Genomic DNA, 19281 nt, shown 5'->3' with positions numbered 1-19281 from the left:
ATGGTTAGTTTTGAGACTTTAGTCGGCCGTCTTCTCGGTCTGCCGGCTTTGCGAATAAAGCCCTATACCTTGCCTCAATACCTCGCCTCTGATTTATTGGCCCATCATGCAGCAAGCAGAGCGCATGTGGACTCGGTAACACAGGTTCTATCATCTGAGCGCGGTGGAACTGACAGTGTTGACTTTCATCTGAATCTTTTCTCTCCCTTCCCACCTTCACATGATTCCACCTGAGGGGTCTAGATCTCTTTATCCCTGTGGGAAGTCCACAGGGATAAAGCATTTGTGTTTATTTTTATTGCTGGTTACACTCTGTAGAAGTGCTATTACATGTGACTCTAGAACGAGTCATTTATTTTCTAGATGTGAAGATCCCGCTCTGTTCACGGGAGCATCCTTGTCCCCTAGGGGAGAAAGTAGCAGGGAGGGAAGAAGAAGGAACAAGGGCAACCTTATTTCTTTTACTCTAAAAGTAGCAGGTAGGAATGTCATTGCACACATTCAGGTGGTAGGAAAACCCATATGAAGTATTTGTTTGAAGGCAATCAGAATCTGAGTCTACACGCTCATCCTGTTGGATGGACCCAAAACATGATCCCTGTCATGACTGCAAGCTCCTGCCTGTGCAGATGAAACTGGAATCAGGGAGGCCCATGTGGTCTGGACAAATAGAGAAGTGTCTCTGCTCTTTAGGCCATCACAGTTGCTGCTGCATCCATACAGTCCAAGATGACCTAGACTTTTCAGGCTTAGGAAGGAAAGGCTTGGAGGCCACATGTAGAGTGTGTGGTTTTTTGCTGAGCAAGGATCTCCCTGTGCTGGGCTCACCTCGCCAGACACTCCTAGCAGCCATCTACCCAAGGTCTTGCACTGCTATGCAGCACTGCCTGGGAGGTGAGCGTCAGTTCTAGCTCTGTGATGGTGCCATCCTGCCCCAAAAACACACCATGTTCCTCTGCGCCATGGGGTCAATACCCTGGGATCATGTAACCCTCAAAAGCATGCCGTTTCCCATTTTTGTGCACAAAGCATGCAGCAGTGTAATCTCCTAATGACCTGGGCACTTTTACAAAGGAAGAGCAGTGATGTCACACAGCTTCTGATTTAGAGCTGAAAAAACCCCTAAGACATACTAAGGACCTGGCTCCTTGATTGAAAAAGACAAAAAGGAAAATATAGAAACAAAAAAACACAGCATTTTAAAAAGTTGCCCAGCCACATACATGTTCAGCTCAAGTATTACATTTATTTTGAGGAAATGGTTTTATGATTTAAAACAGGTTTAAGAATCTTTGTTGCAGACCCTCATTCTCCTTTGAGAGATGAGGGAGACAAAGTCCCAGGAGGGGGTAGTGAACGACTGGAGGCACCATAGCGTTAGGACGGAGCCTGGACTAAGCCAGGCTCCCTGACAGCCAAGCCAGCAAGAGGCCTTCCATGTTTTCTAACTCCTGCCCTTGTGATGACTTCCTGGCATCCCTGGACAAGACATGAGCCTCTGCTCAGACACTTACCTCCCCAGAGAGCAAGCCTCTGGGCCCCCGTGGCAGCCATTCTCTGACAAGTATTCAAAACGCCCTCCTGGTGAGCTGGTCTGTCTGCTCATGGGCACACTTGGATGGAGGCAGGTAAGTACCTGAAACATGCTGATTCCTTCAAATCTTCTTGTCCTTAGAAGTATCCTCTGTCCCCCACCTTCAAGGAAAAAATTCTTGCCTTGCTTAAGCAAGATCTCTGTAATGGAAATAAAAAATGAAATGCAATAAAACATCTCTGCAATGACCTCTAACGAAATGCCTCTACTCACCAAGACACTCTCCCATCACCCCTCCTGCCCTCCAGACCCACAAGAAGACTCAGGTCCCAGTGTGGTTGGAGAGAGAACTGCCAAGCCAGCTCTGGGGCGAGAGACCTAAAGGGATGCAAGTTCTTGCTAATTTCTCTTGGGAATGTGCATTGGAACAGAGATGGCTCTGCCTTCCCTGCCCATGACCGTACTTCTGCCAATAGCACTCACTGTGGACTTGCAGAACTTCCAGGGTTTATTTCCTGTCTTGGTATCCCACACAATACCCTTTTGGCCAACAAACACATTTCACTATGAAAAAAATTCAACAAAAGTTTCCTTACTTTCCAGAGGCATATTGCTAGACTACATTTCTTATTCAGAGTCAAGAGGCTCAATGAACCTGTGTTAATCAAGTAAGACAAAGAAAATCACATCTAAGCATGTAATAGTCAAATTAATGAAAATCAAAGATAAAGAGAAACAGTTGACCATAGGCAGAGGGGAAAAGAACTTACATTACTTTAGGGGAAACAAGAATCACAACAAGCTTCTTGTCAGAAATAATGGAAGTCAGAAGGCAGGGAAATAACATTTTTAAATGATTGAAAGAAAAAAATAGGCAACCTATTTCTGGAATTCAACCTAGAATTCTATGTCCAGTGAAAATATTGTTCAAAAATGAAGACAAAATAAAGACATTTTCAGAAAAACAAAGGTAAGAGAATTTGTTGCCATCAGACCTGCACTGTAAGAAATACTAAAAGAAGTCTTCAGGCTGAAGGGAGGTGATTCCCCCATTTGCAAGCAGGAAGGGAAAAAAAAAATAAAAGTGTAAAATGTAGACTCAAGATGGTGAAGTAGGAAGACCCTGAGCTCACCTGCCCCCAAGAACACATCAAAACTACAACTACATATAGAGCAACTCTTGCTGAGAATAACTGGAAGACTAGCAGAATAGCTCTTCTACAACCAAGGCTATTAAAGCACACATACACACACACAGGGAGTCTGGGAAGAGGAGGGGATGATATCTAGGCAAGACCATTATCCCTAGTGATGACCCATAAAATGAGGGGATGTCACAGACTCAGGGATCCTCACTGTGAAGAGAGGGTGTTTGAGCTTCATATTAGGCACCCCAGCCCTGGGGTCTGACACTGAAAAGGTGAGACCCATTAGCTGGTTTAAAAATCATTGGGCTTACTGGAGGGCTCTCCCTAGACTCCAGTCTTGAAGAGTGCACAGACTTGCTCCCAGTCCCCACACCAAGGTAGCATACTGAAAACTGCCCGTGTTTTTTTCTTTTTTTTAAGAAAAAAAGGGAGAGAACCCAAATAAGTAAAATAAGAAATGAAATAGGTGAAGCTACAACTGATACCACAGAAATACAAACAATCATAAGAGAATACTGCAAAAAAGTTATATGCCAACAAATTGGACAACCTAGAAGAAATGGATGAATTCCTAGAGACATACAATCTTCCAAGACTGAATCAGGAAGAAATAGATCATCTGAACAGCTGATAACTAGAATTGAAATTGATTCAGAAATCAAAAATCTCCCAGTAAACAAAAGTCCAGAACCAGAGAGCTTGACAAAGGAATTCTACCAAACACTTAAAGAGTTAACACCTATCCTCCTCAACTATTCCAAAATAATGAAGAGGAAACACTCACAAATATTCCATGAGGATAACATTACTCTGATACTGAAACCAGACAAATACAAAAGAAGAAAGAAAGAAAGAAAGAAAAAGAAAGAGAGAGAGAGGGGAAAAAAGGAAGAAAGAAAGAGAGAGAGAGAAAGAAAGAAAGAAAGAAAGAGAGGGAAAGAAAGAGAAAGAAAGAAAGAAAGAGAGAGGGGGGAAAGAAAGAAAGAGAGAGAGAGAAGGAAGGGAGAGAGGGAGGGAGGGAGGGAGGGAGGAAGGAAGGAAAGAAGGAAGGAAGGAAGGAAGGAAGGAAAGAAGGAAGGAAGGAAGGAAGGAAATACAAAAAAAGAAAATCCCTGACCTACATAGATGCAAAAATCCTCAATAAAATATTAACAAACCAACTTCAACAATACATTAAAAGGATCATACACCAAGATCAAGTGGGATTTATTCAAGGGACAGATGGATGGTTCCTTATCTGCAAATCAATCAACCCTACACCACATTAACAAAACAAAGAATAAAAATCATATGATTGGGGCTTCCCTAGTGGCACAGTGGTTGAGAGTCCGCCTGCCGATGCAGGGGACACAGGTTCTTGCCCCGGTCCGGGAGGATCCCACGTGCCGCGGAGCGGCTGGGCCCGTGAGCCATGGCCGCTGAGCCTGCACGTCCGGAGCCTGTGCTCCGCAATGGGAGAGGCCACAACAGTGAGAGGCCCGCATACCGCAAAAAAAAAAAAAAAAATCATATGATCATCTCAATAGATACAGATAAAGCATTTGACAAAATTCAACATCGATTCATGATAAAAACTTTCAACAAAGTTGGTATAGAGTGAACATGTCTCAACATAATAAAGGCCATTTACGACAAACCCACAGCTAACATCATATTCAATGAGAAAAGCTGAAAGCTTTTCCTCTAAGGTTAGGAACAAGACAAAAAGGCCCACACTCACAATTTCTATTTAACATAGTATTGGAAGTCCTAGCCACAACAATCAGACAAGAAAAAGAAATAAAAGCATCCAAATGGGAATAAAAGAAGTAAAATTGTCACTATTTGCAGATGACATGATATTATATATAGAAAACTCAAACGACTCCACCAAAAAAAAAAAAACATATTAGAAGAAATAAATGAATTCAGTAAAGTTGCAGGATACAAGATGAATATATGGAAATCTGTTGTTTTTTTATATATTAGTAATGAACTCTCAGAAATAGAAAGAAAAAAATCCCAATTACAACCCATCAAAATAAATAAAATACCTATGAATAAATTTATTCAAAAAGGTGAAAGATCTATATTCTAAAAACTATAAAACATTGGTTGAAGGAAGTTGAACAAATAAATGGAAAGATATCACATGTTCAGGGATTGAAAGAATTAATATTATTAACATGAGATACGACCCAAAGCAACCTACAGATTTAATGCAATCCCTATAAAAACACCCGTGCCATTTTTCAGAGCTAGAACAAATGATCCTAAAATTCATATGCAAAAACAAAGGACCCCAAATAGCCAAAGAAATGCTGAGGAAAAAGAACAAAGCTAGAGGTATCATCCTCCCTGACTTCATACTGTACCATAAAGCTACCATAATCAAAACAGTATGAAATTGGCACAAAAACAGACACAAAGATTAATGGAACAGAATAGAGCCCAGAAATGAACACATGTACATAAGGTCAATAAATATACCACAAAGAAGGCAAGATAATACAACGGAGAAAAGTCTCTTCAATAAGTGGTGTCAGGAAAACTGGACAGCTACATGTGAAAGAGTAAAATTAGAACATTTCCTCACACCATATACAAAAATAAACTCAAAATTTATTAAAGACCTTAAACCATTAAATTCTCAGAAGAAAACATAGGCAGTGCACTCTTTGGCATAGGTCTCGGCAATATATTGGGGTTTTTTGGATATTTCTCCTCAGGCAAGGGAAACAAAAACAAAAAGAAACAAATGGGACCTAATTAAACTTAAAAGCTTTTGCACAACAAAGGAAACTATCAACAAAACCAAAAGGCAACGTACTGAATAAAAGAAACTATTCACAGGTGATATGTCTGATAAGCAATTAATATCTAAAATATATAAAGAACTCACACAACTCATTATCAAAAAAAAAAAAACAACCCAATTGAAAAATAGGCAGGGTGCAGGGAACTATACTCAATATCCTGTGACAAATCATAATGGAAAAGAATATGAAAAGAATATATATATGTGTATAACTGAATCACTTTGATGTGCAGCAGAAATTAACACAACATTGTAAATCAACTATACTTCAATAAAATAAATGTTTTTAGTGGGCAGTCATCTGAATAGACATTTTTCCAAAGAAGACATGCAAATGGCCAACAGATAGATGAAAAGATGTTCAACATCACTAATCATCAGGTAAATGCAAATCAAAATCACAGTGAGATATCACCTCACACTTCTCAGAATGGTTATTGTCAAAAAGACAAGAAATAACAAATGCTAGCGAGGATGTGTTGAAAAGAAAAAACTGGTATCCTGTTGGTGGGAATATAAATTGGTATAGCCACTATAGAAAACAGTACTGAGGTTCCTCAAATACTTAAAAATAGAACTACCATGTGATTCAGCAATTCCACTCCTGCGTATATATCTGAAGAAAACAAAAAAACTAGTTCAAAAAGTTATACCAATGTTCACAGAAGCCAAGCTATGGAATCAATCTCAGTGTCCATCAACAGATGAATGCATAGAGAAGATGTGGCATATATATATGTACAATAGAATATACTCAGCCATAAAATAAACAATGAAACTTACCATTTGCAACAACATGGATGGACCTAGAGGGTATTATGTTTAGTGAAATAAATCAGATAAAGATAAATACTGTACATTTTCACTTACACATGGAATCCAAAATATAAAACAAATGAACGAATGTAATAAAACACAAACAGACTCATAGATACAGAGAAAAAAGCTAGTGGTTACCAGAGGGGAGAGGGTAATGGGAGAAGGAAGATAGAGGAAGGAGACTAAGAGGTACAAACCACTAGGTATAAAATAAATAAGATACAAGGATGTAATGTACAACACAGGGAATATAGCCAATATTTTATAATAACTTTATAGTCAGTATAAACTGTAAAAATACGGACACCTGAAACTAATATAATATTGTAAATCAACTATACTCTAATTTTTAAAAAGTGGCCAAGTGGAAAAGGATTTATATCAATTTCTTACATGGATTATTGACTTTAAGGCAAAAAATGCTTTAGTATTTACGGCATATAGTGGTGAAACGTATGACAAGAAGAACTCAAAGGGTGAGAAGGAAGACAAATGAAAATATATCATTACAATGTTCACATATGAAGTGGTATAGCATGAATTCAAGGTTGCCTGTAATATGTGAAGGAGGCATACTATAATCCTAGAGTAATAGCTAAAATAATATATAGATATGTAACTAAAAGCCAATAAAGAAGACAAAATGAGATACAACAAAATATAGCAGGAAAAGTAGGGCAAAAGAACAAAGAATAAATCACATTAATAGAAATCAAATAGCAATACGATATTCTTCAATCCAACCCTATCAGTAGCTGCATTGAATGTAACTAGATTAAATACTCCAAAGGACACAGATTGTTAGTCTGGATAAAAATGCAAGACTCAACCTCGTGCTGTTTAATGAGAAACATCTTAAATATAAAGACATGGATAGGAGGAAAGTAAACTTATGGGGGGAAAAAAGATGTATCCTGCAACACCAATTAAAAAAAAAGCCTTACCCATGGTATATGCTGTTTAACTTTAGAACTTTCGGCCATCTGAGAGATGAGATAGAGTAGAATAATTATTTTCTTTTTTCCTTTTCTTATTTCTGTTTATCTGAATAAGAGTGAAGTTGAGACTCTTTATTATTTTTTACATTTATTTTACTGTGAACGCTCAGGTCTTTTGCCCATTCTATCAGATTTTTGGTCTGTTTCTTCTGGATTTAGAGATCTTTGAATATTAGATTCGCTCCTTAATTGTGACAAAGGTTGCAATAATTCTTTACAATTTTGCTGCATGTAATTTGAATTTTCTTACACTCTTCTTTGATATATAAACTTTAAAATTTATTTTTTCAGATCATTATTTATCAGTCTTTCTTTTAAAGTGTATGAATTTAGAGTCATTGCTAGAAAGGCTTTCTCCACTTTCACTTTCCAAAGGACTTTACCCATGCTTATTTCTAGGCAATATATGGTTTTATCTTGTGTATTTCAGTATACAAATGTCTTACCTATTTGGACTTTACTCTGGTGGTTTCCGTAAGATACTGCTCCAATGTAATCTCTTAACAAATGACTGTCCAGTTGTCCCTAAATCATTTATTAAAAGTCCATCTTTTCCCTTATGATTTGAATTGCTACTTTATTATAAACTTCATTTCCATATATACCTGTGAATGTTTCTGAAGTTTTCCATTGTGTTTCACTAGTCTCTCTCTCTGTTCATGATACAACACCACACTGTTTTTCGGAAAGAATTTTTATAGACGTTCTTAAGATCTGATAGGCTAACCCTCTGCCATACTATTCCTTTTTCTTTTTAACAATTTCCCTAGTGATTCTTTCATGCTTATCTTCCACACAAATTTTAGAAACAATCTAGACCTTGTGTAACCCCAAGTGAAAAAATTGGGTGGGTTTTTAAAAATCACATCATATATATTATTTTTATAATCACATTTATATATTAGCTTTGGGAGAATCAGTACCTTTTTGGTGCAGATCTGTCATATGTGAGAACTAAGAACATCTTGCTGTTTCTAAAGTCTGTTTTTGTGTTTTTCAGAAGTTCTTTAACATTTTGCACAAATAGGTTTTTCACAATTCTGGTTAAGGTTTTCCTAAGCCCCTCATCTTTCTTTTGCTGCTACTATAACAGATTTTCTTCCCAATTACATCTTCAAAGTGGTTATTATTTGTATATATGAAAGGTACAGATTTCCTTTTAATTTTGAAATAATCTCCAGCTTATAGAAAAGTTGCCATTGCAATACAAAAACTTTTGTCTTCCAGGCCCATTTGCGAGTAAAGTTACTGACGTGATGCTCCATCAACTTCTCAAATACTTTAGAGTGTAATCCCTACAAACAAGGGCACTCTTACATAACCACAGTCCTACGATCAAACCCAGGGAATTAACATTGATGCCACCAATACCATCTAATCCTCAGACAGTGAAAAACCTGGCTCATTAGCTTAATATGTTGACTTGTTTGATTAATCCCCACAGAGATTTATATAACAGAGCTCTCATTCATCTTCTCCAAGTGCCTCCCCTGCTCCCCCGACCCAGGCTCTGGCAATCCACATCAGGCAGCCTCTTCATACCCATGCCCACCTCACCCTATTTATCCCGCTCTGACACATCCCGCCAGACTCCCCCGCCCTCCACCACCCCGACTCCATGAAGGCCTTTAAATCTCCCTTGAGCTCCGATACCACCTAATAGCCAGTCCCTGTTTGAACACCCTCTTCAACAGACTTGGGCATCCACTCCCTGCCTCACATGTATTCTAATTACTCATCCAGGCTGCCCAGTGCAGGGTGTCCGAGCCCACGTAGGGAGTGTGTCCACACAGGGGAGAGGCCTGGAGTGGGTACATTCCCACCCCGCGCAGGCTTGGCTTGGACACCACGCTCTCATTTACTGTGGCTCCCCTGCCAGAATCCCTACTGAGAGTGTGCTTTGTTTCTTTAAGGTTTTGTTGCTTTTTAAGAGACTTGGGATCAAGATATTTAGAACCAACAATGTTTTCAATTCCATGACTCTCTCCTTCTTTTCCATTATGGGGACATGATCAGGATAATTTGTTTAGCAAATGGTACAGGGACATCAGAATGCAATTCTCTGGATAGTGGTGTGGGTATTCTGCTTTGGCTCCCTGGCATCCATTCTCACTTCACACGGTATCAGTAATTCATTAAAAAGAGTAACTCTGGGGACAGGCAAACTTCTTCCATTCTCAGTGCACGTGGGTTGGACAGAGCAGACCCCAACCTACCCAAAGGCACTGACCTAGGCTTAGACCGATCAGTGGTTTCAATGGCTCTGACTAACTCTCCAGACCCCTAAAGCAGTGTGGCAGGTTCTGCTTTGCTATGACTGCCGTTGTGTATCTCCCATCCCACACGTTCTCCTTACATGACGGCAACGCTCCTCCTGCTGGGAGGTGGGGTCTATGACCCTTCCTTTTTAATCTGGTGGGGGCTCTTGATGCTTCAGTTAGTGGAATATGGTAGAATAGATGCTTCTGCCTGGCTCATTCTTTTTTTAGCAGACGCTCATTCTGGGGAAGCCCACCACTGTGTTGTGAGGGAGCCAAACAATCCCATGAACTGAGACTACTTGAGGGGACCTTGTGAAGAGAAACCAACGGGCCCAGTGAACAGCAAGCACTAACCACTGGGTAGGTGTGAGTGGGCCTTCAGATGATTCAGCTTCCAGGATTCAAGCCTCCCTGACACCAAGGGGAACAGAGGGATGCTATCCACACTGTACCCTGACCAAAACGCAGATCTGTGGGTAAAAGCAATGTCGCTGCTGTTCTTAAACCACTCAGTTCTTTATAACTGGAATAAGCCCTCTTCAGCATCACTCTCACACCATTCTGTCCATCCCATACCAAGGATCTCACCATCCTTGTCTGATCATGACAGCTTGTCTCCTCCACCAGAAGCAAGAGATGTTATCTCCAATGCTTCCCACAGTCTCACACAAAAAGAGGTCTCAATACACAATCACCCTGGTGATCTAAAGAGCACGACGAAAATTAAGATATTCTTGAATCTATCATCCTGAGACCCAGGCTGCTAGGGCTCAGGGACCTGCTACTGGCTGATACAACATCTCCAACTACCCCTACTTGGAGCTGCCTTTCTTGTTTTCTGCTGTTGTGGTGGCGCTGAGCTGAGAGCTACGGGTCCTCCCGTGGTGACTGGTAGTTCATGCTCCACTCAGACCCCAGGACTTGATCAGACAGAGCTGTGAGACTATCAGAAAAACCTCACTTGATAAAGGTCACAACACCAGAGGGGACCCCCAGGGTTAAAGGACCAGAAGGAAGCAGCGGCGACTCAGATCTGGGCAGCCTTCCTGGAGAGATGCTCCTGCTGGCCCTTCTTCTGTCCCCCAGTGGGGAGGCAGGTAAGTGACTGTCCCCACTGTCAGAGGTCCAGTCCCACCCTGCACTGGAGAAACCCTGCTCAGGTGCTACACTCATACATATCCTGGCTCTGGTCCATCTCCAGGAACTTTCTGAACTCTGGTCAAATTCCCTCAAAGACCAGCAGATCTGCTCCCATCTCCCCTCTCCAGGCTTTGGCTCCATGAGCACAGCGGGCAGACTGCAATCTTTCTTTCAGGCAAAATCATCGGGGCCATGAGGCCAAGCCTCACTCTCATCCCTACATGGCGTTTCTTGAGTACCATGGTTCAAAGAAAAGTTTCATCAGTGGGGGGTCTCCTTGTGCATGAGGACTTCATGCTGACAGCAGCTCACTGCTGGGGAAGGTGAGGAGCAACACCTGGGCCCTCACCCCTCTGTAGACCCCTCACAGGGAACCCTCTTCTCAGGGGCTGCAGACCTGGGCCACCAAGTAACATAGGAGAGCTCTTCAGAGGACAGGTGAGCTTTGGGGAGAGAGGAACAGGTCAATGTGAGTGGCCCGTGAAGAGAAGGGACTGATCAAAGGTGGGATGGAAGGAAGCTGAGGTTGCACCCTGGAGTCCAGAGTGCAGATGTGAGAAATTCCTGGATTTCCTTAGAGACGGTCAAGCTCTGTGCAGGACTGAACACCCTAAGTGGACTCCAGGAACTTGCACCCAGCCCGGGCTGCCAGGAAGCAGGCAGCACAGAGAAGCTCAGCCCCAGGTCCCATACCTAGAACTTTCTCCCCTCCAGTCCCACCCTGTCCCAAGCTGTGCTCTTTCCTCACGTCTCCTGGCCTGTATTTCCTGCAACTCCACCTCCCTCTCTGCTCTCGGGGCAGCTCAATCAACGTCACCCTGAGGGACCACAACATCTACCAGCAGGAGAGGACCCAGCAGGTCTTCCCAGTGAGGAGAGCCATCCCCCACCCAGGCTATGATCATAATAAGTGGGTCAATGCTATCATGTTACTGCAGGTAGGGCACGTAGCCACACTGGTTCTTGCACACTTTCATACCTGGGTTTTGAATCCCCCATGACCTCATTCCTGTCCCTCCTTCCGGTATGACCCCTTCAGTTGTCCCAGGGCAGTGAGGGAGGCAACCCCATAACTGTCCCTGAGGCCTCTGTGGGCCAAAAGTAGGTTAGAATGCATTTCCTCTGCCTTCAGCTGAGGAGGAAGGCCTACCTGACCGCCGCTGTGAGCCCCATCAGGCTGCCCTGGAGGAGGGAGCTGGCGAAGCCAGGGATGGTGTGCAGTGTGGCTGGCTGGGGGCACCTGGGCATGAACAATCCCATGGCAGAGAAACTGTAGGCGGTAGACCTTGAAGTCCAAAGGGATGAGGAATGCATCTCTCACTACAAAGATTACAACACCACTACCCAGATATGTAGGGAACCCAAGAAAGAGGAAGGGTTCTTTTTCGGTGAGATCCCCAGCGTTATCCATGCAAAGCCCTGGGCACAGCCAAGCTGTGAGGGTCCAGGGCAGTGGGAACTAATCATATCCCTGTGTCCCCAGCCTTTTCTCCTATCCAGTCTCTGTCCTGTTTCCCTGGGGGCATGGAGACTGTCCCACCACCACATATGGGCAGAGGCTTCCTTGGGGAGGAGAAGGGGAGATTGTCAAGGCCAGGCTGAATCCTCAGGACCAGCAGCCCCTGATATCAGCCAGGGCCCCCAACAGAGACCATCCACCCTGGGGCGGCGCAAAGGACCACACCTGAAGAAGATCCGGCTCAGCTCTTCCTCTCTCTGTCCACAGGGCGCCTCTGGGGGCCCCCTTGTGTGTAACGGCATGGCCCAGGGCATCATCTCCTTTGGAGAAGAGAATGGGACACCTCCAAATGTCTACACCAGAGTCTCGAGCTTTCTGTACTGGATCCAAAAAACAATGAGCTACTATAAACTGCAGGGACCAGACTAACGTGCCCCTGGGATGGATCCCTCCATCTCCTCTGGGATAGAGGTCAGAATGGCACTGGGCCAAAAGGGGGTGAAGGGGGGACTGCCTGGAACTTAATAAACTTTCATCTCTTGAGCAGAAATCATTGATTCCTATTTTATTCACTCAAGCACACTCGTTAGGCACCTACTGTGTGTGGCAACCGTCCGTTCACATTTCTGATCTGTTATGGGCTTCCCCCTCCAACACACCACTCACCCTTCCAGCTCTAGAATAAAAATTCCTGCTGCACTGACAGCCAGCTCCCTCCAGTCCCTCGTCCCCAGTGCCAGCTCCCCCTGCCAGGCTGACCGCGGGCTCCATCAGAAAAGGGAGACACCTCCTCAGGAGAACACGACCCTCTTCTCAAGGACCCTCTTATCGCATCCACATGCCCTCCTCCTAACCCACACCCACTCCCCTGCCCCACCCTATCCCAGTGCCAATGTGGCAACATAGGAGAATCCAGATTTGGAAGGAGGACCACCTGAGAAGCTCTGGGGTTGAGGGGGGCACTTCTCAACCCCAGAAACAGAAATGTGGGGAGGCTTTAGAAATGTGTAGTGCTCCCCATGCAGAGTTCCCTCTCCACATCAGAGCAGCCAGAGCTCCGAAGGCTGAGAGAATTTCAGGAGGGCCTTCAGTATTCCCAGGCCCAGCTCAAGTGCCTGTCGCAGCTCTGTCCTGGAGTCCTGAGCCCAGGACCCTGTGCAACCTCTGGTGTCCTGACGGCACATCCTCCCTCAGCCCAAAGTGACCTTGAAGGCGCTCTTCCATCTTTTTTTTTTTTTTTTTTTTTTTTTTTTTTGTGGTACGCGGGCTTCTCACTGCTGTGGCCTCTCCCGTTGTGGAGCACAGACTCCGGACGCGCAGGCTCAGCGGCCATGGTTCACGGGTCCAGCCGCTCCGCGGCATGTGGGATCTTCCCGGACCGGGGCACGAACCCGTGTCCCCTACATCGGCAGACGGACTCTCAACCACTGCGCCACCAGGGAAGCCCCTGAATTTTTAATATAAGAACATATTCAGAAAAGCAACCTCATTTTTAAAACATGCAGCTTAGAGATGGCTGGGCTGAAGAGAAGAACTGGTTGGCTGAATGTTTGCATGGTGAGTGAGCTTCATCTCTGGCAAAATGCGTTTTGGGTATAAAAGTAACATATATTTATCATAGAAACTAACATATTCATCATAGAAAGACAATTAAATATAGAACATATAAGTAAGAAAATTAAAATTACCAAGAATTCCACCATCCCAAGATAATCATCATTCATGCTTAGGCATGTTTCGTTCCCCTCTTTTTTTATAAGTCCATAGAATGCTGTTTCTTCAACTGACTTGGGGTTGGGTGGCTGAGAACTCCTCATGCCTTCCCTGCCATCACTCTCCCTTCTGTCCTCATACTGGTGAGAGTGGTGGGATCATCTGCAAATGTTTAGGATTACTACGCCCAGGGCCATCAGAGACGTGGTTCTCTGGACAGAGAATACTTAGTGGGTAGTAATTATTAGGATGACCGGCATCCGTTTCCCCTTCAGTGCACACCAGTAAGAAGCATTTCTATAGAGGAAGCCCCTCCCCACTCACAGGCACCCTGATTTGAGTGGGACAGCCCCCATCTCAGCTCGAGGGGTGCCAAACACCTCAGCACAACCCAATCAGTCACTCACTTCCAATGGACCCAGTGACGGTTTGTTTTGGTCAAGTGAATATCAAGTCCAGGAATTTTGTTCAAGATTGTGGGATAAGAAAAGCTCTCTTGGACTTACCCAGCGGCACAGTGGTTAAGAATCCACCTGCCAATGCAGGGGACACGGGTTCGAGCCCTGGCCCGGGAAGATCCCACATGCTGCAGAGCAACTAAGCCTGTGCACCACAACTACTGAGCCTGCGCTCTAGAGCCCATGAGCCACAACTACTGAGCCCACATGCCACAACTACTGAAGCCCACATGCCTACAGCCCGTGCTCTGCAACAAGAGAAGCCTCTGCAATGAGAAGCCCGCACGCTGCAACGAAGAGTAGCCCCTGCTCACCACAACTAGAGAAAGCCCGGGTGCAGCAATGAAGACCCAACACAGCTAAAAGCAATTAATTAATTAATTAATTTTTAAAAAACACACACAGAAACAAAAAACCACCAAAAAAAAAAAAAAAATGGAAAAGCTCTCTTCGTTGCAGAATGTTTACATTTAAAGAAGCAATTCTAAACACTTCAAAAATATGAGACTGGGGGCTTCCCTGGTGGCGCTGTGGTTGAGAGTCCGCCTGCCGATGCAGGGGACACAGGTTCATGCCCCGGTCTGGGAAGATCCCACATGCCGTGGAGCGGCTGGGCCCGTGAGCCATGGCCGCTGAGCCTGCGTGTCCGGAGCCAGTGCTCCGCAACGGGAGAGGCCACAACTGTGAGAGGCCCGCATACCGCAAAAAAAAAAAAAAAAAAAAATATGAGACTGGGATGGTGGCAACATAAGAAATGGGGTTGCTGCGTGGGGTACTTGGGTGGTCCAGGTCTATCTGCTCCTAAAGCAAGTCCAGCCTCTACCTCACAATGGCACCAAGCAGAACCCCCTCACCATAGTCCTTGCCATCTTATTCTCTACCCACAGATTCTAGGTCTACTCCAGCTGACAGCCAGCCTCTCAGAGGCAGGAGCTGTGTCTCTCGTATTACACAATAGGACCTAGCCTATTGAGTAATTATTCAGGATTTCACCAGAATCGAAAAAGAACCAAGAGTCGAAAAATGAAGATATTCTTGATTCAGTCACTGAGGGGTTTCTGGGACCCAGCCCCTGTGCTGGTTGAACCACAGCCTTCACTTTCTTGATCTTTCTTCTGGCTTTGTGACTCAGCGGTGGGAGTACAAGTGTGGTGACAGTGTCGTTCTCACTTAACCCACGGCAGAGAACGTGGATGACCACGTGGCATGCTGACACCCGGCTCGGCGGGGGCGCACAAGTCTGGGAGGTCTGTGTGTGAACTGAGCCTGCCCTCCTTCCTTCCCCTGTGTTTTGTGTCTGGAAGGAAGAAACACCAGCAGCTCCAACCTGGGCAGAACTTCGGGGAAGATGCAGCCTCTCCTGCTCCTAATGGCCTTTCTTCTGCCCACCGGGCTGGGACTGGTGAGTGACAATCCCCATTCTTGAGGCCAGAGCCCATCTCACTAAACCTACTGTAGTCCTGACCCTTCTGCCCAGCTCAGCTTTCTCAACCCCAGCTCCCATCCCAAACCCAGACTAACAATTTCAATGCTGCACAGTCACTCAGCGAGGATGGATGGCAGAAAGGGAGGGTGGGTCTTAGCTTCTCTCTCACCAGCAGGGAAAATGGGTTGTGTATTTGGCAGAGGATGTGAAGCTGCAAAACACAGGTAATTAAAATCCCTCACTTCAACCCAGGAATAGGCAGCTCAAGTGAATCCACTATAGTATAGGAATTGTCAGTGGACCCAGCTTAAGAACCAACGAAATTTCTCAGTACCCTCCACCCCTCACTCCTGCCCAGGAGAGGAACCCAGGGGGTGATTGATCAGAAGTGGCCAGATGACAGCACCCAAAGCTCTCTGGGCGACTTGACTCTGCCCCAGGACCCAAACAGCTCATTTTCTGCCCCATCTCCCCCACCTCCCAGGCCCTCAGCTGCCCCACTGCCTTTGGCAGTGCCCTCCCCCCACCCCTATGGCCTTGAATCCCACCAGCACTATCCCCACCAAATCTCAGCCTAAAGCTAATTGGAGGCTATTCACTCTTGCAGCCAAAAAATCATTTACTGAGATCCTAGGTTGTGTTAGGCCCAAGGACATGAGGATTTTAGAAAATCCAATTCCATAAGCTCATAGGTAATTATTAAAAAATGGCACAAATCAAGATGTTAGCAGAGGCTTAGAGGGGTCCCGGAGACTCAGCGGGAGTGAGGGCTCATCAGGGAGTCCCGTCCACGATTCTCTGGGCCTCCACCATCGGGAAGGCAGACCCGCCCTCCTCCGCACATGTGCCTGATGCAGGACCTGGAGAACAAGCACTGACCCCTTTCTCAGGGGGAGATTCCGAGGCTTGAGGTTCAGAAAAGTTTATCCTGCTGCAATGAGAACCTGGGGGACTCTCCCCCGCTGTCTGCAAGGTGCTGTCAACCCACCTGACCGTCACCTCCCTGAGCCTCCATCCTGACCACACCTCTCCCATCACCCCATCTTCCAGCCTTTTCTTTCAGAGGAGATCATCGGGGGCCACGAGGCCAAGCCCCACTCCCGTCCCTACATGGTGTTTGTTCAGTTTCTGGATAAGGAGAGTTGGAAGAGGTGTGGCGGTGTCCTCGTGCAAAAGGACTTTGTTCTGACGGCTGCTCACTGCAGAGGAAGGTGAGGGGCAGCAGCCAGCCTACCCCTCCTGAGACCCCGACAGGGACCCCGGCCCCTCCCCAGGGGCTGAGCCCAGGGGAGCCCCTCCCTCACCCTGAGATCGTGGTAACTCAGGACCCCAAGACCTCATCAAACAAGCCATCTTAAGAGCCGCACTAGGGTGACGAAAAGCTGAGAAATGGGGCAGGTAAGTTTTGAGGTCAGAGGGTCAGAGGTGACAGCAAGAGGCAAGGTCGAGAAGCGAGGGCCCACACGGGTCAGATAAAGCATGAGTGGAGGATGAAAGGGTGCACAGAGTTAAAATCCAAACTCAGAGTAATTTCGCCGTATTGCCTGAGAAAGCTCCCAGGATCCCTGCCCTCATGTCATTGAGAAGCACAGGGCACAGAGTCCCCACACTCCTGCTCTGCTCTCTCTGCAGTTTAATCAACGTCACCCTGGGGGCCCACGACGTCAAGAAACAGGAGAGGACCCAGCAGATGATCCCAGTGAGACGAGCCGTCCCCCACCCAGACTATGATCCTAAGAACTACTCCAATGACATCATGTTACTGCAGGCAAGGAAACCTCCCCACTCCTCCGGCCCTCCTGGGGACAGATCGTTTCCCCTCCGCTACCACCTGTCCCTTTCCTCCCTCTCATCTGGCTGCCTGACCAGTCCCAGTGGCTCAGGTGAGGGGGGTGGTCAGTGCAGCCTCATCATGGCACCCAAGCCCAGAGGCCATTGGCTGAGCTGGACTCTTGTCTTTTCCCCTCAGCTGGAGAGAAAGGCCAAGGGGACTGCAGCTGTGAGACCCCTCAGCCTGCCCAGGGACAAGGTCCGGGTGAAGCCAGGAAAGGCGTGCAGTGTGGCTGGCTGGGGGCAGGTGGCCGTGGGCACTCCAACCACCACCCTGCAGGAGGCAGAGCTGACGGTGCAGGAGGATCCAGTGTGCAAATCCCTCTTCCCAGGTTATTACAGCCAGGCCACCCAGATTTGCGTGGGGGACCCGAGGAAGGTGAAGACTGCCTTCAAGGTCAGGTTCCTCGCATCTAAGCACACAGGCCCTGGGGAGAGGATCTTGGGGAGGTTTGGGTAGGGGAGAGGCCATAACCTCATCCTCAGCCTGAGAGCTTGGGCAGCCAGGTCCACTAAACTAAAATTTAATTCTCTCCCCTGAGTGGATCAGGGTTGGGGGTGAGGAAGGATCAGTCATCCCGTAGCTGTGTTATCACCAGAGTTTCCATGAGGACTGACAGAAAGGTAGACCTGAGTCGAGCTGCAAAGAACAGTCATAGCCAGGCTGGACCCCAGCAGCGAGGGAGGTGACCAGGCCTCCTCTGGCCCAGATCTTCCTCACAGCCCCTGACAGAGACCACCCAGCCTGTGGTGGCAGGGAAGATAGGACCGGAAGGAGGCCCACTCAGCCCTTCCTTCCTCTACCCACAGGGTGACTCCGGCGGGCCCCTCGTGTGCAAAAACGTGGTCCAGGGTATTTTCTCCTATGGAAAAGCAAATGGGACATCTCCAGGAGTCTTCACCAAGGTCTCATACTTCCTGCCCTGGATAAAGAGAACAATGAAGCGCCTCGAACGGCAGCTTGAGACTGACCTTCTTCTCTGCTGACCATCATTCTGGGGCAGCGGCAAGAATCCCATAGGGGTTAGCAGTGGGATCACAGGGCCACAATAAATGGATCTCTAGAGTGATTACGACTGAATTCCTATTTATTCATTGAACCGCCTCAATATGCAAGCACACTGCTCCAGGATGCCCTCTGCTGTCAGTTCTGGGTTTTGCTTCCCCCTTTCTCCCCAGCCCTCAATCCTCCCTAAATGCCATGCTGTCTGTGTAGAGTCGCATTGATTTCTCAATCATGCCTCTTTGGTGCCTTCTGCCAGGTCTGAGTCTAAAGTGAGGTCCATTAAAAACGACAGTCTTCTCTCCCTCAAAATGGTCCTCTCTGGGTCTTAGAAATTTCTTACCTTCTCTAAGCCAACCACTGTCTCCAACCCCTCTTCAGTTTGGCAGAGCAAAGAACAGGTCAGAGGAAGGAGAATAACTCTAGGGACCTAGGAGGTCAGGGGGTCATGCCATGGACACTCAGTTTCCTGTTTCCAGGGCCTCTCTCTCCAGTGAGGGCAGGCTTCTCCCACAACCAGGACCGTCTAGAGCTTAGGAGGCTGAGAGGTTCCCATGATGGCCCTCAGCCTCACTGGGGTCCCATCTCCCCACTCTGCCCTGGGCTCCACATGGGATTCAGTCAACCTTGCTCCCTGTCTACTGTCCCACACCAGCCCCTGTTTTCTATCTGAGTGCCCTGGCCACCAGCTCCTT

At 46.2% G+C, this 19281-nt stretch overlaps 2 protein-coding genes across 3 annotated transcripts; both read left to right on the top strand.

The window, feature by feature from the left end:
* On the top strand, positions 1–12585 carry LOC116748601 (mast cell protease 3-like). The gene is given in 8 exon segments (XM_032621733.1): positions 1–135; positions 10644–10654; positions 10873–10936; positions 10938–11020; positions 11500–11635; positions 11830–12050; positions 12052–12085; positions 12424–12585. Coding segments are annotated over 8 exon segments (846 nt in total).
* Positions 12586–15531: 2946 nt separating this feature from the next.
* Positions 15532–18656, top strand: LOC116749065 (granzyme H-like). Of its 2 annotated transcripts, none has more exons than XM_032623015.1 (5): positions 15532–15729; positions 16804–16964; positions 17386–17521; positions 17723–17980; positions 18394–18656. In XM_032623015.1, the coding sequence occupies exons 1-5, from the start codon at positions 15676–15678 to the stop codon at positions 18568–18570; spliced, it is 786 nt and encodes a 261-aa protein (XP_032478906.1). In that variant the 5' UTR covers positions 15532–15675; the 3' UTR covers positions 18571–18656. The 2 variants fall into 2 exon arrangements, with proteins under 2 accessions (XP_032478906.1, XP_032478908.1); XM_032623017.1 differs by having other exon boundaries at positions 15533–15729; positions 17723–17915; positions 18394–18529.
* The last annotated feature ends 625 nt before the right edge of the window (positions 18657–19281 follow it).

The sequence above is a fragment of the Phocoena sinus genome, chromosome 2 (genome assembly GCF_008692025.1).
Source record: "Phocoena sinus isolate mPhoSin1 chromosome 2, mPhoSin1.pri, whole genome shotgun sequence".
Lineage (NCBI taxonomy): Eukaryota > Metazoa > Chordata > Mammalia > Artiodactyla > Phocoenidae > Phocoena > Phocoena sinus.
Note: the sequence above shows the minus strand (reverse complement) of the source record. Positions and strands in the feature narration are given on the sequence as shown.